Source organism: Moschus berezovskii, chromosome 13 (assembly GCF_049115385.1).
Source record: "Moschus berezovskii isolate FMDL1 chromosome 13, NW_MosBer_1.0, whole genome shotgun sequence".
Classification (NCBI taxonomy): domain Eukaryota; kingdom Metazoa; phylum Chordata; class Mammalia; order Artiodactyla; family Moschidae; genus Moschus; species Moschus berezovskii.
Genome location: NC_142472.1, coordinates 68,594,807 through 68,620,053, shown reverse-complemented (window position 1 = coordinate 68,620,053; position 25,247 = coordinate 68,594,807). Strand labels below are relative to the sequence as shown.

At 45.3% G+C, this 25,247-nt stretch overlaps 1 protein-coding gene across 2 annotated transcripts; it reads left to right on the top strand.

Moving 5' to 3' along the window:
* Positions 1-723: 723 nt before the first annotated feature.
* CYSLTR2 (cysteinyl leukotriene receptor 2) lies at positions 724-24,475 on the top strand. 2 transcript variants are annotated; one of them, XR_008685949.2, is made up of 4 exons: positions 724-1,094; positions 18,392-18,692; positions 20,424-23,206; positions 23,577-24,475. XR_008685949.2 is itself a non-coding variant. In XM_055426105.2 (3 exons), the coding sequence occupies exon 3, from the start codon at positions 20,425-20,427 to the stop codon at positions 21,460-21,462; it is 1,038 nt and encodes a 345-aa protein (XP_055282080.2). In that variant the 5' UTR covers positions 724-1,094; positions 18,392-18,692; position 20,424; the 3' UTR covers positions 21,463-24,474. The 2 variants fall into 2 exon arrangements, 1 of the variants encoding a protein (XP_055282080.2); XM_055426105.2 differs by having other exon boundaries at positions 20,424-24,474.
* Positions 24,476-25,247: the final 772 nt, after the last annotated feature.

The window sequence follows — 25,247 nt, the reverse complement described above, 5'->3', positions numbered from 1 at the left end:
GGAAGAGAAAAGCTCTGTTTGGCCACATTACGCCCATGAATGTGGATGATACAGGCTTCCCAAGTGGCTCAGTGGTGAAGAATCTGCCTGCCAATTCAGGAGACACAAGAGATGCAGGTTCAATTCCTGGGTCAAGAAGATCCCCTGGAGGAGGAAACGGCAATCCACTGCAGTGTTCTTGCTGGGATAATCCCATGGACAGAGGACCTGGCAGGCCACAGTTCTTGGGGGTGCAAGTCGAACACGACAGATTGACTGAGCATGCATCCAGGTGGGTAATATAGATAAAAGCAGAATATAACGACAAAAGATCAGAAGACAGACTGTTGTGTCTTCTGGTCTTATCGTCCATTTCTAAAAGCTCACATTTAGAAAAAGGAGAATCAGAAAGGAAGCAAAGAAGAAATAATCCAAGGAATAGAATGGGAGCCAAGAGAGTCAGAGAAACAAGGAGGACGGTTTCAAGAAACTGACAGTGGTTAACTGTGCCAAACAGTCGAGGAAGGAAGATGAGGTCTGAAAAAGGACCTTTAAGTGAGCAGCGAGGACACCATGGAGAACTTCTGACAGCATTTTCACCAGAATGGATAACATCTCTGCCTGTGTACAAGTAAGCTGAAAAAGCAAGTGGGTGTTGGAATCGCCTGAACAGCTTTGAAGTGCTATACTAATAAGGTGGTGTTGATTTTAGTGTCGTCATAGAAGCAAAAAACATGTAGGAGAACTAAAGCCACGTAAAACTCCTGACTCCAGCCCATCACATCCCTTTGATTTGTTGTGAAAGATGCCAATAAAAACAACGAGAGGGGAGGAGCTAATCCAGATTTCTTCTTTTAGTTGTGGTCCCTAATTAGAAATCTTGCACTCTATCTTGAGAAGGAAGCCAGCACCAGCTCTGACACCAAAGTTCCTTACAGTACAAATGGCTGTCTGACCGGAGTTCCTTCTTTTGTTTGCCATTGGCTGACGCTGTTCATAAAATACAATTTGCTGTTTTGCTTTTTTTTAAAACAAGCAAACTGAATTACTTGGAGGAGGAAGACAGCAGAGACAGAGGAGACAGAGGCAAGGCAGCTGAAAGAAAGAAGACTCAGGTGAGCATTTTCATCTTTGCCTTGTTAACTTGCTGTTAAAAATTGTGCTTTTCTATGCTTCATAGGAAGAAGAATAATTTTTAAAATAAGTTTATTTTGTTCTACTATAAACTTTTTTCTACTACATGATACTTTAAAAAAATATTGGGAAAATACAAAAAAAGTAGAAGGAAGAAAAACCTCCACTGAGATAGCTGCTATTGATATTTTGGGGATTATTTCTTTCCATTTATTATGTGTGTCTACCTATGATTTTAGTTAACTTTCATAGTCATGCTTGTACACAATGGATACATTTATATTCCTTTTTTCCATTACAGCATACATTTTCCCACATTGTTGTAAATGCTTTATAATCATAATTTAAAATTGCTGTATAATATTACACGGAGGAAGTTTTCTGTACTTTGCCCAAGCATTCCCCTATATGGGGTCATATAGCCTCTTTCCTTTTTTCATAGAGTGGGTCATTTGATAATATAAGATATATATTTTTTCCTTTCAGAGTCTTGTTTTTTGAGGAGAGGAAGTTAAACTTGAGAATGTAGATTTCAGCTCTGAGTTTTACTGAGTTTCAGTTTTACTCAGAGGCACAGTGAGAGGGAAGGTGTGCGTGAGACGGTGTGCTTATAATCTGCTTGTTGCCTTTCGGTGACCTCAGCCAGTAGTTCTCAACTCTGGCTGCACATCCCATCAGAATCATTTGATTCTTGGGAGATTATAAAATTATCTTTAGAATAATTGAAAATTAACTTTGGTGAGGAGCCACTCATCTGTTGTTGTTGCTATTGTTTTAACTTAAAAATTTTTTTCAGGTGGCTCTAACGGGTGAGAAGCATAATAACAACCAACGTAGGTTATTTGTAATATTTCTCTCTCTCTGACCCATACCTGAAAGCTATACATTTTAAGGGAAAGGGGATACACTATCAAGCAAGCTGACTAAGTCTCCCTTTCAACACTGCCTTCACTGTTTACAAAATTCCTTCACATACAGTCGTTAATTTGATTCACACGAGTGCTGGAGTGTGTAACTCTTACTTTAAAATAAGAAAGTGAGGCCAAGAGGACACAGGCTCTTTCCTAGGGTTGAACCAGAACTGGCCCAATATGGTTCAGTTCAGGGCACATACAGCTTGAGTAATGGTTATTGTAGAAAAAAATTGTTCAAATTTTGTTATATTTATATAATTGAATATTCTTTTAGCTGTTTACATGACATTGACATGTAATCGTTATTTACATGACAATGATCATGATTTAGCAAGAAGAAAAAAGCAAGGTTACAAAAGAGCATTAAAATATGGACTCATTTTTGTTTGAAAATATGTATATTTGAAGAAAAGTGAAAGGAAGTAAAGGCACAAACACTTGTATGTGTCTGGTTGGTGGTAAATCTTATAATTTAAGTTTATTTCAGCTGGTATTACTTTACATTTTTTAACCACATTCATGCTTGTGTAATAAAGATGTGAAGTAAATTGAATGGAATTGTTCTTGTCTTTCTGGTTGGCTCTTCTCTAGATGAAATGGTAGCAACTCATTTTACTTGGCCATAAAGAAACCTTTCTTTTAATTCTCAATGAGTTTTGTTCATACTTGTCACAAATATTCCTGTTATTGTTAGCTGCTGCTGCTGCTGCTAAGTCGCTTCGGTCGTGTCTGACTCTGTGCGACCCCATAGATGGCAGCCCACCAGGCTCCGCCATTCCTGGGATTCTCCAGGCAAGAACACTGGAGTGGGTTGCCATTTCCTTCTCCAATGTGTGAAAGTAAAAAGCGAAAGTGAAGTTGCTCAGTCGTGTCTGACTCTTCGCGACCCCATGGACTACAGCCTACCAGGCTCCTCCATCCATGGGATTTCCCAGGCAAGAGTACTGGAGTGGCTTGCCATTGCCTTCTCTGTATTGTTAGCTAGCATGTTCTTATTATTGCTGGCTAGCATCGCCTGGAAGCTTACCAAGTGTCAGGCCTTGGGTTAATCGTATCAGTTTCCTCATCAATGCCCAGTCTTCCCTCTGCGGATGAAGCACAGGAATAAGAGTGGCCGAGAGGCAGAGCGGAGGCGCACACCTAGGTCCCGCTAACTCAAAACACATGTTTCCATTCGTTATACCATCTTTCCTCCCTGACCTGAGGTCATTAAGGGTACCCCGCGTCACGTACACATCACTCATTTGGGAAGAAAGGGATGTATTTTTTGTGGTATACTCATTGCATTGGAAAAGACCCTGATGCTGAGAAAGATTGAAGGCAAAAGGAGAAGAGGGCGACAGAGGATGAGATGGCTGGATGGCATCACCGACTCAATGGACATGAGTTTGAGCAAACTCTGGGAGACAGTGAAGGACAGGGAAGCCTGGCGTGCTGCAGTCCATGGGGTTGCAAAGAGCTGGACGTGATTAGCGACTGAACAACAGCAACCTTGCTATATGTCAGGATCACCTTGGGCATTTGAGTATCTCAGGTGTGCTCCAGACTCAGGGACTCCTGCTTTCCTAGTTTGTCTGGCTCACCAGACATCTGAGACATGCTAATCCCCCAAGGCTAAATCTAGAAGGTAGAAGCCTAACAAGGGATTGTGTAATGACCCAGTGAGCTCTGGTTAATACAGCAGCCAAGCTGGGCAATGTTGAAAAAGTCAAGAATTGGCCTGGGTTTATCAGCTTTTCTGTAGAGCCTTATCAAATCCACAGCAGAACCCACAGCACTGTACCTATGGTGTTCTCACTGAACTGCCCAATACTTCTTTGTGTTGGAATTACTTATGTGTGAGTCTCATTCCTTCTGCTGGATGAAGAACCTCTGAAGATGGAGTCTCTGCAGACAGCCCAGTACATGGGCTCCATTAAGAATATATGTTGTTTATCGCTAAGTCGTGTCTGACTCTTTTGCGTTGCCATGGACTGTAGCCCACATGGCTCCTCTGTTCAGTGGATTTCCGAGGCAAGAATACTGGAATGAGTTGCCATTTCCTGCTCCAGAGGATCTTCCCAACCCAGGGATTAAACCTATGTCTCCTGCATTGGCAGGCAAATTTTTTATCACTGAGTCACCTGGGAAGCCCTAAGAATAAACGGGAAGGTGTAAATACATTAATTCATCAGTGAATGTGAACTTTAGTTAACAGCTTCTTTTTATCTCTATTGAACCTATTAACCTGTTTATGTGAATTGACCCATGGAGAAAGTGGTATAGTCTTCGACAATCTTTAAAGGAAAACTTCTCCTATGGCTTGGTGGCAGTAAGGGCCACTTGGACAGAGAAAGTAATGGAAGCTGAAACAGCAACCTGGAACCAAAGAATCTTAAAGTTGGAGCATCCTCAGGAAGAGCCAGGGTTAGTGCAGAAGCTTTTTACATCTTCAGTGTTTCAAGAAGAGGTTTTAAAGAAGCAAGCAGATCTGAGGAAGAACAAGAAGAAGGGGGGATATGTGGATAAGTCAGGGGAGGAGAAGCGAAAGGAAGAGAGGAAGAAGGGGTAGGATGGGGAGTCTATTTGCTCCAGGCGTTCATCAAGCTGGGAGAACTGAAAAGGGTCCAGTCCACGGTTATTATTCCTATTGCACGTTATGAAAACAAGAATATGTTTATCATGGATAAAACAAAACACCTTTCCCCAACTAAGTGTCTTCCTGTGGGAGTATAGTTTTATCTTGTTCGTTCCTCTAGTACAGGAATCACAATCATCTACCAAAGGCTCGAAGGCATCACAGATTCTTTGAAATAAGTTTGTTTCTTTTTATTTTGAATCTTACCTCAACTAGAACTTTGTTCTCTTGCAAATTCTGAGAGATTTGAAAGCGACTTCCCTTGTTAGTTGTAGTGGAATTTGTTGGCCCAGAGCCAGAAAGACAATTTGCAACCCTCAAAGGGTCGGACACGACTGAGCGACTTCACTTTCACTTTTCACTTTCACACATTGGAGAAGGAGATGGCAACCCACTCCAGTGTTCTTGCCTGGAGAATCCCAGGGATGGGGGAGCCTGGTGGGCTTCCATCTATGGGGTCACACAGAGTCGGACACGACTGAAGCGACTTAGCAGCAGCAGCAGCAGCAGAGATAAAAAAGAGAGTCACCTCCTATGATGTCTGGGTGTCTTTTGCAACTTCCCTCTTGCCTAAGGCCACTGACCTGATATATTCCAGTCCCCAATGTCTCAGCAGGTAAAGAAACCACCTGCAATGCAGGAGACACAGAAGACGTGCACTTGATCCCTGGATGAGCAAGATCCTCTGGAGGAGGAAATGGCAGCCCACTCCAGTATTCTTGCTAAAAACCCCGTGGATGGAGGAGCCTGGCGGGCTGCAGTCCAAAGGGTCGCAAAGAATTAGACACACAACTGAGTGGCTGAGCACTCACATGCATTCCTGTCCCCAGATCTTAGATTTGAAATTCAGAGACAAAAAGTTTGTGAGGAAAAATGCCTGGACATCAGTTCAGTTCAGTTGCTCAGTCGTGTCCGACTCTTTGCGAGCCATGAACTGCAGCACGCCAGGCTTCCGTCTATCACCAACTCCCGGAGCTTAGAAACCATGTCCATCGAGTCGGTGATGCCATCCAACCGTCTCATCCTCTGTCATCCCCTTCTCCTCCTGCCTTCAATCTTCCCCAGCATCAGGGTCTTTTCCAGTGAGTCAGATCTTCAATTCTGTTGTAAAAGGCCGTTGAGAATTTTTCTTCCCTGGAAGATTTCTATCGTGAAACATAAGATGAGCAGGGAGTGGGTAAATCAGCTTCATTCGCTCACTCACTGGTAATTTCTTTGTGCACATTTATGGCCACGAGCTCTGCCAGGGCCCAGGATGCAGCAGTAACAAGTAAGGTGTTCTTGCTTCGGTGAGTGAACATTCTGCAGGGTAGAGATAAGGAGGAGCTAGTGGCTGCCCCGTGGGTGGTGTGAAGACAGGAAGCACTGGAACAGCCAAGACCCGGAGGGCTCAGAGAAGGCTCTTTCTAGAAGTGATTCTGGGAAGAAACTTGAGGCTGGTAAGAAAGAGCCTGGAGTAGAAAATGGCAGCCCACTCCAATATTCTTGCCTGGAAAATCCCATGGATGGAGGAGCCTGGTGGGCTACATACAGTCCATAGGGTTGCGAAGAGTCAGACATGACTGAGCACACACACACGCAAATAAAGGGCCCGGTGAGGAACTGGAGCTGAGATTCAGTGGGGAAGACAGAGTCTGGTATGTTCAGAGCACTGAACTAAGTCATGAGGCTGGAGTGGATTTTTCTGAGGACAGCGGTGGAGAGCTGACAGTCTGTCGTGGGCTGCCTTGAGCAGGCCCCTGGGTGGAAAGAGGGGCTGGCGGGAACCTTGGGTAACAAGTGCAGGCCTTCCTTGAAGGAGACACTGGGTGGCAGGACGATCTGGGGCTGTGGGCTGAGGCCTGGGGGAGCCGGTGGTGGGCTTTGTCCTTTGACCTCTCCCTTTTAGGTCACCCACAACCACTGTCCCCCAGGCTACTGGCAGCTGGTTAGGACACCTTCCTGGACAATTCTCCTGATTTTCAATTTTTTTGAGACCTAGGAAAACATTTTCTTCTTATCCTTTACAGGTTTCTTACTTTCCTTTACAGCAGGGGTAACCCTAACCTCCTAACCTCCAGGATCTAATGCCTGATGATCTGAGGTGGAGCTGATGTAATAATAATAATAGAAATAAAGTGCACAGTTAATGTGATATGCTTGAATCATCCTGAAACCATCACCCCCCACCCTGATCCACAGAAAAATTCTCTTCCATGAAACCCATCCTTGGTGCAGAAAAGACTGGAGACCACTGCCTTATAGTTTTCTTACCGTTCTTTACAGGTATCCTGTGCCTGGAGTACTATTTTCCCCCTGGCAGTAGCCAGGCTTGCACAGGCTGCTGATGCCTTGAAAGTGTGTGGTGTGCAGGCTCCGTGCCGCTGTGGGGGGTCTTTCATGGTGTTGTCTCCCTGGGTCTTCTCAATGATGCCGAAAGGCTGAGTACTTGCTGATAATGCTCAGGCCACCGCTAAGGGCTGGAGCTAGGGTTTGGATCCTGTTGGGATTTACTCCCCCAATTTTTCTATGACTTCATCCTGCCACTGTATCCTGCCAGGACTCACATGATGCTTAACTACCTACCTTGGTCAATAATTCCTTTGCTCCAAGAAGTGAATTTAATAATGGAAGGTGAAATGCTAAGGTGGAAGGGGAAAGACAGAGGGGGAGTTTTCATTTGAATAAGTGGGCTTTAGGGGAGCCCCTAAGGCGTGTCTCATAGTCACTTGGATTGTGGACAGCGAGAGTCCTAATGCTGACACGACCCCTGTGAAATTACTGAGGTGAGTAGGGCAATGGCCTCTGAGATCACACTTGCTGGTTTTGTCTTTGGAATCAGAAGACTTGGAAATCAGAGGCTCAGCTGCAGAATGAGTCTTTGACGTTTCTTGGATATTTCTTGATATTTCTTGGATCAGAAATTGGGTTAATAACAGATACTTCCAATCTTCATAGACTGATGAAGTGCATTAGAAAACAACTTTTTAAATGCTCAGATTCTTTATGGAATTGAATCCATAATCAGCTTTGTTGCTGTCGTTGTTCAGTCACTCAGTCGTATCCAACACTTTGCAACCCCATGAACTGCAGCACACCAGACCTCCCTGTCCCTCACTCTTTCCCAGAATTTGCCCAAGTTCATGTCCATTGATTCGGTCCACTGATGTGAGCCATGCATCTCGCTCTCAGAGGCAGAAAGGCCCCTCAGTGGCTTGGGTGTTAACCTTCCCCTAGGGTTCAGTCCCCTGGGATAAACTGTTCTCTGGGAGCATTTTTCTCCTTCAAATAGCACATCAAATAACAAAATTGGGCAGAGACTCAAGTACACAGGCACCTTTGGGCACAGGGAAATTCTCCAGAATGGAATTTCAGAAGAGAATGTGCAAACTGACTGATCAAGTGAACAGAGAACGGAAACTGGTCAGCGACAGAGAGAGAAAAGGCAGCTATTGCTAAACCATCAGCAAGACGCTGTGACTCAAAGGAGCTGACATTTTGACAACTCCAGTGCTCTCGAAATTGTCACCTTTCATGTATCTGTGCTGATCTTTGCCCTGATGGTGGCCCTGGCAACAGGCTTCTTCTCGAGGTTCTTCTTCCTGCGTCTGCCCGCGTGCATTTGCGGTGGTGAATGTCATTGACCACACACTCTGCATCTGAGTCAAGTTCTCCTTTTGGGGGCAGCAGGCCATAGCTGCTGTGCACTGCATGTGCACCCCACCCCAATGGGGTCTGACAGACAGTGTTTCAAGCAGCCTGAGGCTGAGTCCAGGCAAGGAAGGCTCTGGTGGCTCCCAGGGCTTCCATCCCTAGATCAGGAAGATCCCCTGGAGGAGGGCATGGCAACCCACTCCATTATTCTTGCCTGGAGAATTCCACAGACAAAGGAGCCTGCTGCTGCTGCTGCTGCTAAGTCACAGGCTATACAATCCATAGGGTTGCAAAGAGTCAGAAACACAACTGAGTGACTAACACTTTCCCCCTTCCTGTTGCCAAATCCTGTGGGGTTCCTGAGAAATCTGCGGAGAGATGAAGGCAGGCCAGGCAGCTTCCTTATAAAAGAAGCCAGTGAGAGGAGGCGATTATAAGCAGGGAAGTACTCAGGGCATTCGGTCTCCCACAGGGGCTATCCGCCACAAGGATTCCCACCCTTGCTGCGAAGACTCACTCAACTCTTCCCCCGATGACAAAGAGACCAGATCCAAAGACTGTTCCTTGGGTCTTCAAGCTCCCCAGGAACTCCTGGAAATGTCGTGAAGAGCACACTGACTTTTCTGTCTGCTGAGTCCTGGAATGAGTCCAGTACAGTTTGGTTGGGATCTGGGAGGACAGGTTGGGCCTTATGAGATTTGTAACTTGAGCACGTGAACTCCTAGGCAGAGGACAGATAGGAGACAATGAAAGTATACAGTGAAAGCCATAGGCCCTGGAGGGGAAGCTTGAAGGTCATCCTATCAGGCCCAGGACTCTGGTTGAGGGGTCCCTCTGGGCCCCGGATCTGTTAAAGAGATCTTGGCAGCACGGACTGGAGAATTTGTGCCTGGGGGAGCTTCCCAAGCCCTAAATGCTATTTAACACCTACTGGTTTTACAGCAGATCCACTAGCACCTCTTTCACTGACAGGCTGACATCATAGCTATGAAGTGTGGGATGAAAATGGCATTTGGCAGACAAAGGACCATTAGGCTGGTGGTACGGGAAAGGATGGGAGGCATTGGCACTATGGGACGGACAGGGCGGAGGATCGGAGTGGCAGAACACTCCAAGATGCTGACTCCATAGAACAAGGCTCTGAGTGGTTCACTCGTCTGCCCTCTGTTTATTTTAGAAGCCCAGAGACCAGCTCAGGTCCTCATTCAAAAGATATGGTAATCTCAGGTCTGTTCGTTTGTATTTCTGTTTCGATCTGTAAGTGTCTAATTCACGTTAGCCCTTGAAAAACTCTGAAAGTATTAATACAAGACTGTTTCTGGGAGGCTAAAGAAGTGTCTCAAGCTATACGTTTCCATCTTGACATTTGGAGCCTGTTACAACTGAGGGCTGAGCTAGCAGGTTTGGATTTCAAGAACAAAGCACTCACTGATACTTCTCTGTTTTGGAGGGCATATTAGCTACCACTCTGGGGCCTCTGGGATTTGAGGCTGTAAAACCTTTCAGTCCAGAGGATTGAGTCCTCTCTGCACAGCTTCAGGGAGCTCAGTCTGTGAACTTTTGCAGTAATAAGAGCTAATGATACAGAAGGGCTTTCCAGGTGGCTCAGATGGTAAAGAATCTGCTTGCAAATGCAGGAGACCCAGGTTTGATCCCTGAGTTGGGAAGACCCCCCTGGAGAAGGAAATGGTTACCCACTCCAGTATTCTTGCCTGGAGAATTCCGTGGACAGAGGAGTCTGGTGGGCTACAGTCCATGGGTTTGCAGAGTTGGACATGACTGAACTACTAACAATTTTAATTATTTAATTCTTCCCTGGTCATTCAGACAGTAAAGAATCTACCCTCAATGCAGGGACCTGGTTTAGATTCCTGGGTTGGGAGGCTACCCTGGAGAAGGGAACAGCTACCCACGCCAGTGTTCTGGATGGTGAGATGATGCTGAAAGCTCAGCATCTGTGCACTGGTGCCGAACTGAGCCTTGGAGACAAAGTTCGGGGTGAAGTAGGAAAGAATAGCTTTATTGCTTTGCCAGGCAAAGGGGGGCACAATGGGCTCCTGCCCTCAAAATGGTGTATCCTAACCCAGAAGGGTTTGATGAGGAGTTTTATAGCAAATGATTCAAGGGTGGGAGTGCTGATAAGATTAGCGTGTGTCCAGAGCCTACACTCCTCTAATCTGGTCTCAGTTCAGTCCCTCAGTTGTGCCCAACTCTTTGCAACGCCATGGACTGCAGCACGCCAGGCCTCCTGTCCATTGTCAACTCCCGGAGTTTACTCAAACTCATGTCCATTGAGTCGGTGATGCCATTCAACCATCTCATCCTGTCGTCCCCTTCTCCTCCTGCCCCCAATCTTTCCCAGCATCAGGGTCTTTTCCAATGAGTCAGTTCTTTGCATCAGGTGGTCAAAGTATTGGAGTTTCAGCTTCAACATCAGTCCTTCCAATGAACACCCAGGACTGATCTCCTTTAGAATGGACTGGTTGGATCTCCTTGCAGTCCAAGGGACTCTCAAGAGTCTTCTCTAACACCACAGTTCAAAAGCATCAATTCTTCGGCACTCAGCTTTCTTCACAGTCCAACTCTCACATCCATACATGACCGCTGGAAAAACCATAGCCTTGACTAGACGGTCCTTTGTTGGCAAAGTAATGTCTCTGCTTTTTAATATGCTGTCTAGGTTGGTCATAACTTTTCTCCCAAGGAGTAAGCGTCTTTTAATTTCACAGCTGCAGCCACCATCTGCAGTGATTTTGGAGCCCCCAAATATAAAGTCTGACACTGTTTCCACTGTTTCCACTGTTTCCCCATCTATTTCCCATAAAGTGATGGCACCGGATGCCATGATCTTAGTTTTCTCAATGTTGAGCTTTAAACCAAATTTTTCACTCTCCTCTTTCACTTTCATCAAGAGGCTCTTTAGTTCTTCTTCACTTTCTGCCATAAGGGTGGTTTCATCTGCATATCTGAGGTTATTGATATTTCTCCCAGCAATCTTGATTCCAGCTTGTGCTTCTTCCAGCCCAGCATTCCTCATGACATACTCTGCGTATAAGTTAAATAAGCAGGGTGACAATATACAACCTTGACGTACTCCTTTCCCTATTTGGAACCAGTCTGTCGTTTCATGTCCAGTTCTAACTTTTGCTTCCTGACCTGCATACAGATTTCTCAAGAGGCAGGACAGGTGGTCTGGTATTCCCATCTCTTTCAGAATTTTCCACAATTTATTGTGATCCACACAGTCAAAGGCTTTGGCATAGTCAATAAAGCAGAAATAGATGTTTTTCTGGAACTCTTGCTTTTTCGATGATCCAGCAGATGTTGGCAATTTGATCTCTGGTTCCTCTGCCTTTTCTAAAACCAGCTTTGGAACTTAGGGGAGGTTATGGAGGCCAGAGTCTGTTTCCTACAAGAAAGGTAATGACAGAAAGCCTTTCATTCCCTGGAGCCCCACTGGGGGCTCAGTTTCACTAACACCTGTTGCTTTCTCCAGGGTTTCCTCTGAACTAGGTTCTAACCTCATGGGTTGTCTTGCTTAATTCTCACAGCAACCCAGACAAGTAAGGACTATTGTTTTAGTTATCTCCATTTTATTGATAAGGAACTGAGGCTCTGTGAGATAAGGTCCAAGGTCACAGAGGTGGTGAGTGAAAGAACCAGGTTTCAAACCAAAGCTTTAGCTCTCACCTGCTTCTCTAGTCCTGCTTACTGCAGTAGAGGGGAACCCCTATCATCCTTTCACCATCTTTATCATTAAATCACCTCTCAGCCTTTCATATTTTTACTAATGCTCTGAGATCCTTTTCATCTCTTTATCATGGGTCTAAGCCCACGCTTTGAGATTTAATCATGGTAGTTGATGTCACTGAGTAGTCAAAGTGTGAAACACTTTAAAGTCTTCACGCCACTTACAGATGAGGAAACTGAGACTCTGAGAAAATAAATTGTTTGTGCAAGATTTCCCAAGCTTGTAAGTGGCAGATTTGGCTCCTTATACCAACATTTCTGTGAACTTTAACAGGGATGTTACAAGAGCTGCAGGAGTGATGAGAGAGACCTGTGAAAAGTGTCGGTTAGGTAAGGCGACATGCCGAAGGTGATGCAGGTGTTGAAGAAGAAGATTTGGCTTGACTAGAGTTGGGCTTCCCTGTTGGCTCAGTCAGCAAAGAATCTGCCTGCAATGCAGGAGACCTGGGTTCGATCCCTGGGTTGGGAAGATCCCCTGGAGAAGGGCAAGGAAACCCATTCCAGTATTCTTGCCTGGAGAGTCCCCATGGACAGAGGAGCCTGGCAGGCTACAGTCCATGGGGTCACAAAGAGTTGGACATGACTGAGTGACTAAACACACACACACACAGAATTGGGGAGGAGGGAGATAGAGAAGAGGGGAAAAGGTGGAGATAAAAGAGAACAGAGTAGACAGTCCAGTGTTCAGGACGCCATGCTTCCAATGCAAGGGCCACAGGTTTGATTCCTGATTGTGAAACTAACATCTCACATGCTGCAGGACATGGCCAGGTTAAAAAAAAAGTAGCAGTGAACAGCACGGGTACATACCTGAAGAAGTGCAAATGCAGTCCCCAGCTTCCTGGCGTTGAGGAGCAGCAAAATAATAGCAATAATGCCAGCTTCATGGTTTTCAAAGTGCTTTGCCTGCATTTGCTTCTCTCGGAGCTCTTTTCAGTTCAGAGTCAGTGGACAGCATTATCCTCATTTCACAGACACACTTCCCCAAATAAGCTAAGTGATGTGTTAGCCAAGGCCACGTGCATCTAGAAACTGACAGAGCAGGACCCAGACTTCTATGCTTTTTCCACCATCTGTGCCCTTGTGGCATGGCTCCATTAGCTGACTCTCATTTATAAAAATACAGATATAACTGTGACCAGTGGTGCAAGGTCTTAACAGCTAGAAACTGGGAGAGCTGGGAGTCAAATTTCAGGTTCAGTGTCCATTCTACTCTAGCTTGGTTCAGGTGTATGAAGTTTGAGGAGATAAGATGAGAAATGAACAGAAGAAGAGATGGAAGCCCATTTGGAGATGGGCTGAGAGTTAAGAGGGCGTCTGCAGAGAACAGAATGCGTCTTTCCTCCCTGACTTCCTCCAGCAACAAACACTTCACAGAAGCCTGCAGAGACGTTCTCACCTCTCAGAGTGGCCACTTATTTATTTAACCCCTGCTCCTTTATCAGCTCTCTGGCCTTGGGCTCCCAAGCCACCACACCCGCTCTCCCCCAGGAGCACTGATAAGCTTACTGTGAAATCTTTCAATGCTTTTTATCCCCCATGACCACTCCCTCCTCCTTAAACTCCTTAAAGCAGTCTTGGCCTCCCTGAAGTTCTCTGATTTTTTTTTCGGGGGGGTTGCTGCACTAGGGTCTTAGTTGTGGCATGAGAGATCCAGTTCCCTGACCAAGCATTGAACCCAGGTCCCCTGCATTAGTAGTATGAAATCTTAGCCACTAGACCACCAGGGCTGTCCCGGAGTTGCATTTCTGATTCATCTCTTATCATTCAATTACTTTCTCGGTTATCTTTCCAGGTTCCCGTTCTCTCTTCCTGTTCCTTAATTGTTGATGTTCCCCGAGGTTCTGTCCCTGATCCTCTTCCATCTCTGCTGCCACACCCCTGCAGGAGCTTGTCCACTCTTCTGGCTTCAATTACCAAGTGCTGATGGCCCCTAAACCCAACAGGCTTGCTTGTCTCCTCCTCCCCGGCTCTAGACTGCGATTGGACACTTCTTCTGTGTGTTTCACAAATGCTTCAAATTCAAAATGCTCAGTCGAACTCATTTTACATGGCCCTTCCCAAATAGCAACTTCCTCTTATTCCTTTCATGTTCTTTTTATTAACATAAGGCACCATCTTCTCACAAAATAAGAGAATATTGACCATCCCCTACCCCAAGTTTTCCTGACCTCCCAACCTCCCATAATGAATCTATCCCCAGCTCCAGTCAACTCTCATTTCTTTATATTCTCAATCTCATTCAAATATGTTCGTGCAGGCACACACACATACACACACACATACCGGCTTTCCTGGACAATTGCAAGAGCATCCCCAGGAGTCTCTGGGGACCTAGGCTTGTCCTCCATCACACCTGTAAAATGTAAATCCACTTTCCACCATTCAAGGGCTCCCATTGCTCTCAAGGTAAAACCCAAACTCCACGGTGTGGAGGAGGAGTTTGGGCTTCACCCTCCGCCCACCTGGCCCTCCCTTTCGTGCCTCACCTGGACCATATGCCTGCAGTTCCTCAGGCTGTGTCACTGTGTCCTAGGGCCTCGGTCTTTGGGGTCCACAGCCAGGCCACAGGCTCGTACCTGAGACACAAAGGTAAGCACACCTGTGGGCTCCCCATCCTGGTCAGAGCTGAGAGTGCGGACAGGATGTGCGACAGGTCTATCAAGCTCCTGGCAAAGCATTAAAAGATTCGGGGATGGGGACCTCCCTGTCAAACCAGTGGTAAGATTCCAAACTTCCACTGCAGATCCCTGGTTGGGGAACTGAGATCCTGCAAGCTGTGAGGCGCAGGTCGGCCAATAAAGAAAAAAAAGAAATAAAAGATTTTTTCCTAAGTATAAATAAAAATAAACTTCTGTGAGGTTTTGAAGAGTTGCAGCTTTGCAGTGACCATGAAGATGTTCTAATCAGCCAGGTAAGCTCACTGTTCTCATCAGCGCACACGCAGCATGCTTAGTTTTCTTCATAATTGCAACCCAGAATCTCCATCTGCTGCGGCTTTGCACTCTTTCTTCTTTGTCGTTTTAGTACCATTAAAGCTTCAGGAGACAAAGACTCAATTCTTTCTTTGTTCTGAGGCCCCTTTCAGTCCAGGAATCTATGCGCATACTCAAGCCCTCCTCTGCGTGCACGTGTGTTAAGTCACTTCAGTTGTGTCCAACTCTGTGCGACCCTATGGACCAGAATCCATATGGACCAGGTTCCTTTGTCCATGGGATTCTCCAGGCAACCATACTGGAGTGGTAGCCAAGCTCTCCTCCAGGGGATCTTCCCAACCCAGGGATCAAACTCCTGTCTCTTACATCTCCTGCATTGGCAGGCAGGTTATTTACCACTAACGCTGCCTGGAAAGCCTCTCCTATCTCTCTAAAGCAGTGCAAATTATGCTGTCAATTTATTTCCTAATTTTCCTTGAATTTGCCTCTTCTCAGCTTCGTGTCACATACTTAATTTGTCTGGCTGATTTTTAGAGCCACATCTAGTAGATGATTTTCTTTTCCTTTCCTTTTTTTTTTTTAACAGTCTAGTGAAAGGTAGCAATATGGTACAGTCAAGTGCATGTTTCTATGGGCAGTAAAGAACAAAGTGTTTTAAAGATTTCTTAAAGGAAAGCCATGCGCTGAATGGAATTTGTGATTTGAGCTGGCCCTGCTTTTAACCTGTGACTCTTAGTTAAATGAGGCTTCTAGGAAGGGTTGTTGTTTAGTTGCTCAGTTGTGTCTTTTATGCGACCCTGTGGACTGTAGCCCATCCAGGCTCCTCTGTCCATGGGATTTCCCAAGCAAGAATACTAGAGTGGGGCTACCATTCCCTCCTCCAGGGTATCTTCCCAATCCAGGGATTGAACCCACATTTTCTGTTTTGCAGGCAGATTCTTTACCGCTAAGCCACCAGAAAAGACCCTCTAGGTGGGGGGTTTGTGTTTTTCTTTCTTTAGGTTTCCAAGGATGAAGATGCTCTTTGAGTCAAAGCCCCGGCTTCTGTAGCCTCAGCCCCTCTCCCTCCCACTGGGGCAGTTTGACAGCCTTGAGCCATGCCTCCAGCCCCTTGGGGCCCAGAACACATCCCAATCTGAGGCAGAGGACTTGAAGTAACTCTGGGACCCAGTGTTCCTTACCCTTGGGGTTGATCTCTTCCTGATCTGGTGCCTTGATTCTAAAACTGAGCATCTCTCTCATTCCTGAGATTCGGTCCCCTTCTCAGCAAAGGCAAAGGGCCCCTCTCTTGGCATCCCTGGCCCAAATCTCTGCGCCCAAGGTGTTGTCTGGCATTCAGGTTCTCCCGCAATGACTGGGGCCTGCCTGCAATGGCCAGGCCTCCTCTCAGGTCCAAAGTCCTCTCTTTTGATCGTGTCCTGGCAGTACAAGCACCTCACTGCCTGCCAATGGACCTTCCCTCCTGAGTTCTGCCTTCTTCCCCAATTGCTCACACCCATCAATATCCTGGGGAGCAACTGCTACCATCTCTTTTTGCTCTCCTATCCATGCTCATACCTGCTGGGTCCCATGCTCTGCCTGGGATAAGGGACTCTCCCAGCATCTGTCGCTCTCCTTGCAGGCTCACTGCCCCCAGTGATGGAGAGGACAGGGTGGAGGGCCAGACTGCCTTCCTCATTGCAAGTCACAGGGATCCTGTTGGTCTTGAGATGGGAGAAGCCATTTTAAGGTCTTGATGGTCAAAACATTTAAGGACTTGATTGCTTTCAAGTCTGTTTCTACTATTTTAGATCCTTTCCTGATATAAACTTTTCCTAAGATTCTATCCAAGTTCTGGCTCCAAAGTCAGGGCCATATGTACAGGACTCTGTCCTTTTCTAAAAAGGCCATTGGTAATAGAACACATGGGCTTCCCAGGTGGCTCAATGGTAAAGAATTCCCCTGCCAATACAGGAAAGGTAGGTTTGATCCCTGGGTCAGGAAGATCCCCTGGAGAAGGAAATGGCAACCCACTCCAGTACTCTTGCCTGGGAAATCCCATGGACAGAGGAACCTGGGGGGCCACAGTCCATGGGGTCTCGGGAGAGTTAGGCAGGACTTAGCAACTAAATAACAACAACCCATGTAGGGCAGCACGGTGCAAGAGTTCCCTGTGCTACACACTGTGCTCCCAACAGCTGAGTATTTTGTACATTGTATTGATGGTGTGTATGTATCAATCCCAGTCTCCCAATTTCTCCCACTCCACCCCTTTCCTCCTTGTGTGTGCGTGCTCAGTCATGTTCAATTCTTTTCAGCCTTAAGGACTGCAGCCCACCAGTCTCCTCTGTCTGTGGAATCTCCCAGGCAAGAATGCTGGAGTGGGTTGCCATTTCCTTCTCCAGGGGATCTTCCTGACCCAGGGGTCGAACCCAGGTCTCCTGCATTGACAGCAGTAGTAGTAGTGTTAGTCGCTCAGTCGTGTCTGACTCTTTGCGACCCCATGGACCGTAGCCCACCAGGCTCCTCTGTCCATGGGATTCTCCATGGCAAGAACACTAGACTGGATTGCCATTCCCTTCTCCAGAGGATCTTCCAGACCCAGGGATCGAACCTGGGTCTCCTGCATTGCAGGCAGATTCCTTACTGTCTGAGCCACAGGGAAGACCATTGATAGACAGATTCTTTACCACTGAGCCACCAGCAAAGCCCCGAGTGTGTGTTTTTTGTTTGTATGTTTGTTGCTTGTTTGTTTTGACTGCACCGCATGGCTTTGGGGATTGAATCTGCAACACAGCACAGCAGTGAAAGGGCTGAATTGCAACCACTGGACCACCAGGGAACTCCCTGTGGTACTTTGTTAAAGAGCCTTAGGAAACTAATACAACTCTCATTTCACAAAGTAACGGATGCTTAGAAATGCTCATTCCCCTAATAATAAGTGCTTCCAAATTTCCAAATGTCATTGACTCTAACATAAAAGGTAGAAAGTGAAAGTGAAGTCACTCAGTCGTGTCCGACTCTTTGTGACCCCATGGACTGTAGGCTCCTCTGTCCATGGGATTTTCTAGGCAAGAGTACTGGAGTGGGTTGCCATTTCCTTCTCCAGGGGATCTTCCCAACCCAGGGATCGAACTCAGGTCTCCTGCATTGCAGGCACCATCTGAGCCACCAGGGAAGCCCCCAAAGTCAGTGCTTAGAGCCCTTTAATTCCAGACATTTGAATCCTGGCTTGTTGATCTGGCCCATTAAGTAGGGATCCTCTTCATCTATCAAAATCATATTCTAGATAAATTATATAACATCAGCATTTCACAGGGAAGATTTTATAGAACATTAGTTCTGTGGAATAGTAGACTGTTTCAATGTGCAAAAACGTTTTCAGAGTAAAAAATAAATAAATAAAGAGGGACACCCTGTATTAATCAGACTTGTTTTTTTTCTTATAGGACCTCCTAGAGCTTTGATATGTGTTGTGAATCTCCAAGAGAGGGATACTAAAGCTTGCTGTGTCTCTCAGGCTGATTTGAACACAGAAGCCTTTCCTTACACAGAACATCTCATGGAATTCATAGTTTGTGGAAGATACTTTGGGAAGTGCTGAACTAAAGAAAAGACTTTTTTGTTTTTCTTTTACATCATTTATTCACCAACCATGTTCTCTGAGTTGCATCTTCACATCAGTCTCTGAAGGAGAATTGAAAAACATATTTGCCCTATCGGAAGTACATTTACAAAGCATCCACTTGGGTATGTTAATTTAACTAACATTTTACCATACTTCTTTTAGTCTTTAGATCATTCTGTGAATTCTCAGTCAGTGTCTTCTAGTCAAAGGCCTATACGAACACCCCTGTAGTTGAACACCGCTGTGTTTATTGACTTGTTGTATCAAGGAGAATGCACACCATGGGAAATCAGAATATCTCAGGAAGAGGGTGTTGGAAAAGAATTATTGTAGGAATTGTGCTTGTGTTAGGTAATTTGGGGCTTAGATTAAAAAATGGAGGACTTTGCAGAAACAAAGATGGTTATTAGTTCTTATAAAAAAAACTCTGTAAAATAGGGACCCAGACTACCATACCCAGACAATGAAAATATGTCCCCCAAAGTCACTTGTTTTTTTCCCTAGACATCTATAAGTCTGCCCGCCCCCCCCCCCCACCTCTGCAGTTATGGGCTGTCCTGTAGTATTCACATAGGTAAGGCAAGAAGCGTTTAGTATAAATTTCTCTTTGACTAGAAAAGACGAAATTAAGTACCATGTGATTATCCATGACAACTATGCCTGAGTAAATTTACATTTAAACCAATGCTTGGTCAAAGATAAACAAACCTGCACACTTCTAAGAGTGGTAAGACAGATTTTATTCAATAATATACTATTGCAATTTTTTCAATAATATACTAGCCCAACATGAACTGAACTCAGAAGTAACTGGATGTTTTAATTTATTTATTCATTTTTTAAAAGATACTTATTCATTTATTTGGCTGTGTCGAGTCTTAGTTGCAAAACACAGGACCCTTGTTGGACCCTATGGGATCTCTCACTGCTGCGCTTGGACTCTCCAGTCACGGCATGGATGCTCAGTATTTGCAGGGCGCAAGCTCAGTTGCTCCATGGCATGTAGGATCTTAGTTCCCTGACCAGGGATCAAACCCACGTTCCCTGCACTGCAAGGAAGATTCTTACCCATTGGACCACCAAGGAAGTCCCTGGGTGTTTTAAAAAGAGAATGAGAGAAAGGAGAGGGGAGGGAGTGAGCAGGGGCGCAGCAGAGTCAGGGAATTTAAAAAATTCAAATAGGAAGGAGGGGTTGGGTCCACGTAGAAAATATCTGGGTTTCCTAACTGGTGTTTAAGAGATTTGGCTCCTACCCTCCCACAGAGGCTTGAGGCGGAGGCCCTATGTCCAGGTGTTGGCTGGAACCAACACTGAATTCTTTTGGCAGCCTTGAGTTTTCCCAGGCTATGTAAGAAGGGGAGGTTGTGGTCATCCTCAAGATGCAGTCTTGAGTTGTTCAAAACTATGTTAGTGTTTTTATGTTAGTTGTTATTCTCGTCAGCGTAAGCCAAGGTTGACGAGAGGACTCAGAGGAGCCTGGCTAGAGTTTCATCAAGAAGAGAATCTTTGTCAGTTTCCATAGCAGAGAATGTGTAATTGATGACTTTCTCCAGGATCAGAGACAAGCTTTAGCTGATCTTCATCTGGACACTGGGCAAGAGTTCCCCTAGTCTGAGACTTCAGCTTCAGTCAAATAAATGAATGGTTATTCTGCATTCCAGAAGTTTATCATAAAATGAAAAGAAACATATAGTAAAGACAGATGGTAAAAGTGTAAGCACATGGTAAGACATAGCCAATTTTTTTTGATTCAAGTTTCAAAGAAAAGCTAGTATTTCTGTTTCATTAAAACCTGGATAGATGTAAGTGATGAGCAGGAAGCAACTTTTTGTATCTGTTTCTTTTTGATTCAGCATGGAAAGAAAACTTGTGTCCTTATCTCCATCCGTCTCCACCTCAGAAATGGAAACCAACAGCACCTTCAGCGATCACCATAGCAACAGGAACTGCACAGTTGAAAACTTTAAGAGAGAATTTTACCCCATTGTGTACCTGATAATATTTATCTGGGGAGCCTTGGGAAATGGCTTTTCCATATATGTTTTCCTGCAGCCTTATAGGAAGTCCACATCTGTGAACATTTTCATGCTCAATCTGGCTACTTCAGATCTCTTGTTCACAGCCACCCTGCCCTTCAGGGTGGACTATTACCTCAGAGGGTCCAATTGGATATTTGGGGACCTGACTTGCAGGATTATGTCTTACTCTTTGTATGTCAACATGTACAGCAGCATTTATTTCCTGACTGTGTTGAGTGTTGTGCGTTTCCTGGCAACCGTTCACCCCTTCCGGCTCCTTCATGCCACCAGCATCAAGAATGCCTGGATTGTTTGTGGCTTCATATGGATCTTTATCATGGCTTCCTCAATAATGCTTCTTTACAATGGCTCTGAGCTGAAGGGCAATGTCACATTGTGCTTGGAGCTGAATCGTAATAAAGCTTCTAAACTGAAGACCATGAACTATATTGCCTTGGTGGTGGGCTTTCTGCTGCCCTTCTGCACGCTCAGCATCTGCTATCTGCTGATAATTCGAGCTCTGTTGAAAGTGGAGGTCCCAGAATCAGGGCTGCGGCTTTCTCACAGGAAGGCACTGACCACCATCATCATTGCCTTGATCATCTTCCTCCTGTGTTTCTTGCCCTATCATACACTGAGAACTGTCCACCTGCTCCAGTGGAAGGCGGATACATGCAGAGACCCGCTGCATAAAGCTGTGGCCATCACACTGGCTTTGGCGGCAGCCAACAGCTGCTTCAACCCTTTGCTTTATTACTTTGCTGGGGAGAATTTTAAGGACAGACTAAAGTCTGCACTCGGGAAATATCATCCACAGGAACCAAAGTGCAGCTTTCCTTTCTGTGTGTGGCTGAAAAATGAAACAAGAGTGTAAGGGGTTCTTGGGTGAGGCTGTTCCTATGTCTTGCGTCCACCTTCATTCACACGTGGTCTCCAAATGACCATGTATTTACACCATTCCCAACAAAGGTCGATTCCCAAGATTTAATTGACCATGATTTTATTATAAGATCTACTTCAAATTTTTCATTAGGTATATCTTCAGTGTTTGAACCTAAATGAGGACTATAGCAGGAAAAATCCCCTTTAGAGCCTTGCAACCAGAAATGTCAGACTGGGAGAAAATGCTGAGCGCAGTGACTGCCGCTTCTCATCAAATTCTGTATTAGTTAGATCTCTGGCCCACTAGGCATTCTAGATGCTTAGTTTTAAGACAACCCCAACGTTTCCAGCTTCTCTTGTTCCTCGTCCTTCTTCAATCTCCTGTTATTATTGTTGTTTATTCACTAAGTTGTGTCTGACTCTTTGCGATCCCCTGGACTGCAGCATGCCAGGCTTCCCTGTCCTTCACCGTCTCCCAGAGTCTGATCAAATTCATGTCCATGGAGTCAGTGATGATAACCATCTCATTCTCCTGAGATACAGCCAATTAACAAAGCTACTGGAGGCCCCAGAACAGATAAGGAAAGCATCCTTAGAATTCAGGGGAAAGACTGTGAAGAGAAAAATCTGCCCTCTAACAAAGCTGAGTCAAGTCCCCAATAAGAACTGAGGGAGGAAAACAGAGAGAAGCCCTGGGACAAGAGAGAAAGGGCAAAAAGAATTTCATTTTGCACTAGGAGAGGATTTCTAGTGCAAAATGAAAATCCAAAGGCAAAAGCTATGCCTTTCTCTTGTCAGGGGCTTGGGAAAGACAGGAAGATTAGGAGAAGGATGCGGGGCATTGCCCTCGGGGTGGAGGGATTACTGCAGAATAGGAAAGAAGGGGGTCAATTTTACTCTTGAGATTTGGGTTCGGGCTGTTTACTGCAGTTCTCATCCTACAAGTTAATCCATTTGGATGGGGTAAACCTCCAGAATAAAGGAGATTGTGCTAGGATTTAGCTGGGCACTCAGAGAGAGGCTAAGCTGGAAGGCAAGTTGCAAAGATTGTGGTACCCCTGAAATTCCATGCAATTCGATGAACATTTTGACAGAACGTGAGAAGGGTGGCTTTCTTCTGAGAGAGTGTAGGAAAGCACTGGTTTGTTGTTTTGGGGGGGTCCTATCTGCCCACTGAAGCAAAACCAAGGAGACTACCTACTGCCACCCCCACGACCACTGTCTTGTCAACAAACGAGTGCCCTCTCTGTGCTGGGCAGACTGCGCAAGGCCTGTGCCATGCTGTGCTTAGTCACACGGTCACGTCCGACTCTCTGTGACCCCATGGACTGCAGCTCACCAGGCTCCACTGTCCTTGGGGATTCTCCAGCAAGAATACTGAAGTGGATTGCCATGCCCTCCTCCAGGGGATCTTCCCAACCCAGGGAGTGAACCCAGATCTCCCACATTGCAGGTGGATTCTTTACCATCTGAGCCACCAGAGAAGCCTGTGCAAGGCACTACTCATCCATTAATCCCACTTAACCCTCACACCAAAGCCCTGTATTTTCATTTTACAGATGAAGGAACTAAAGCCCAGAGAAATTAAGAATGTTGTTCAAGTTCATACAGCTCCACAAGAATTTTAAAAACATCTGTGCAGAGGGGCTGGCTGGGTGCTTCACCCACCGTTCCCCTGGCAAACCTCCAGGGACATTACTTGAACGTCTTTAGTGAGAGTTTTCTTCCCTCATCAGGTACCTACCCCTTCTTATTCTCATGAAAAGACTGAAGGCTGGAGTTTCTCTCTTTGGAATTGTCAGCCCCAAGGTAGAGTGGAGGGTGGGAAGGTGGGGTTCTGAAACTAGGAAAAGACTGAGGGAAAGTCCTCATAGTGAACAGGAGCCTCAGAGTTCTTCGGTCACTCAGCTGCCAGAATGCTGACAGACTCACACCTTGTCAAGACAGATGCCTGGAGGAACCTCCTACAGGACAGCAGTCAGTGACTACTCCACATCAGAGAAAAGGGCCAGAACATGAAAAAGCAACAATAAATGAGAGGGTAGATAGAAACATTTTCAATATGAAAGGTCTCAACATTTTCAACACCTTTGCATTTTTTAACAGAAAACCACAGGAGAATTTGCTTCTCCAAAGAGAGTAAACCAAGATAAAGGAAAACATGACATCTAGAAAGCAGACTCCAACACAGGATAAAGATGAAGAAAATTCCTAGGACGTTGGTGTGTAGCAGAAAAACAAGAAACTGATTGATACATGTGTTGGAGAGATTTATGTCTTTCTTGGATAGTGTGGGATGAACTGGTAAAAATACGCAGGAAAATAAGCAAGTTAAAAGACAAGGCAATTATTAAATAATAGGGGGAAAGACTGATGTTCAAGAATGGAAATAAAACCATAGTACACTACATGGTTCAGCTGTGAACAATATTTACATAGAGAATGTAAATAGCAAAATACTGTGATATAATTTTTTTCAGGAAATGAGGGAGAGAGGTTGTGTGTGTGTGGGGAGGGGTATAAGAAATCTATGTCCTTATTTTTTATCACAGAAAATGCATAATAACTAAAGCTAAAGAATGATAACTACCTGTATAAAAATGTTATTTAACAATAGAAGCTAAAGCCCAGAATAAACAGTAAAAATGATTGCGAGGATTGCCTTTGGAGAGAAGTTGGGTGTGGGAAGTTAGGGTGGGGATTTCTCTTTTCCTTTTAATAACTATTTAACTGTCTAACTTGTGAATATGTATTGCTGAAATAAAATAAAAATTAAGTCAAATTAAATTTTAAAATTCAAATTAATTCTGCCTTAAAAAATAAAAAAGACAAGGAAGAAAAGAAAGCTACCAGAAATGGAAATTGAACACAGAGAAGAAAGGAAAGCAGAAAAGGAGTACATTTGGATCTGGGCCCTTGAGGGTAGCCCACCCAGCCTTGCCACGGAAAGGAAGCTCCATTTTGAGGTGAGGGGAGTCTGAGGTCAGGGGTGATTTGGCCTGACAGAATTGTTTTTTAGTTGCAAGTAACAGAAAACCCAACTACAAGGGGCTTAAACAGTCACTGTATCACATAACTGAACCATACAAAGGAAAGCTGGGCTTCAGGTCCTATTCAGCCAGGATGTCTATGAGGCTTCCTCTTCAGGTTTGGGCTTGGTCCCACGGCTGAATCACCTCATGGAAATAAGCTGATTGCAAAACAGCCAGGGGCGGCATGCTTCCTTACTTGTATCCAGGAAAAGAAATAGTATCTCCTGCCTAAGTCATCTAATAAAATCACCGACTTCCTTCTGATAGACCTACTCAGATTACATGGGCTTCCCTGGTGGTTCCATGAAAAAGAACACTCCTGCCAATACAGGACACCCAGGTTCGATTCCTAACCCTGGGTTGGGAAGATCCCCTCAAAGAGGAAATGGCAACCTACTCTAATATTTTTGCCTGGGAAATCCCTCGGACAGAGGAGCCTGGTGGGCCACAGTCCATGGGCTCAAAAAACAAGTCAGACATGACTAAGTGACTGAACAGCTCAGATTACACACCAGCTCCTTAATAAACCAAGAAATAAGGGATTGCTCTGACTGAGAGGATGAACTGAGTCTACACCTCAAGAGGGAGTTGAGGGGAGGAGATCAAAATGGCAGAGTAGGAGGATGCAGACCTCACTTTCCCCCAGAAACACATCCAAAATTCATCCACACGTGGAACAATTCTGACTGAAAACTAACTGGAGACTGGCAGGAACACTTGTCTACAAGCAAAGCTATGAGAAAGA

Excerpts from the sequence above, each read along its gene's own strand:
- CYSLTR2 (XM_055426105.2), top strand. The coding sequence starts at position 20,425 with ATGGAAAGAAAACTTGTGTCCTTATCTCCATCCGTCTCCACCTCAGAA.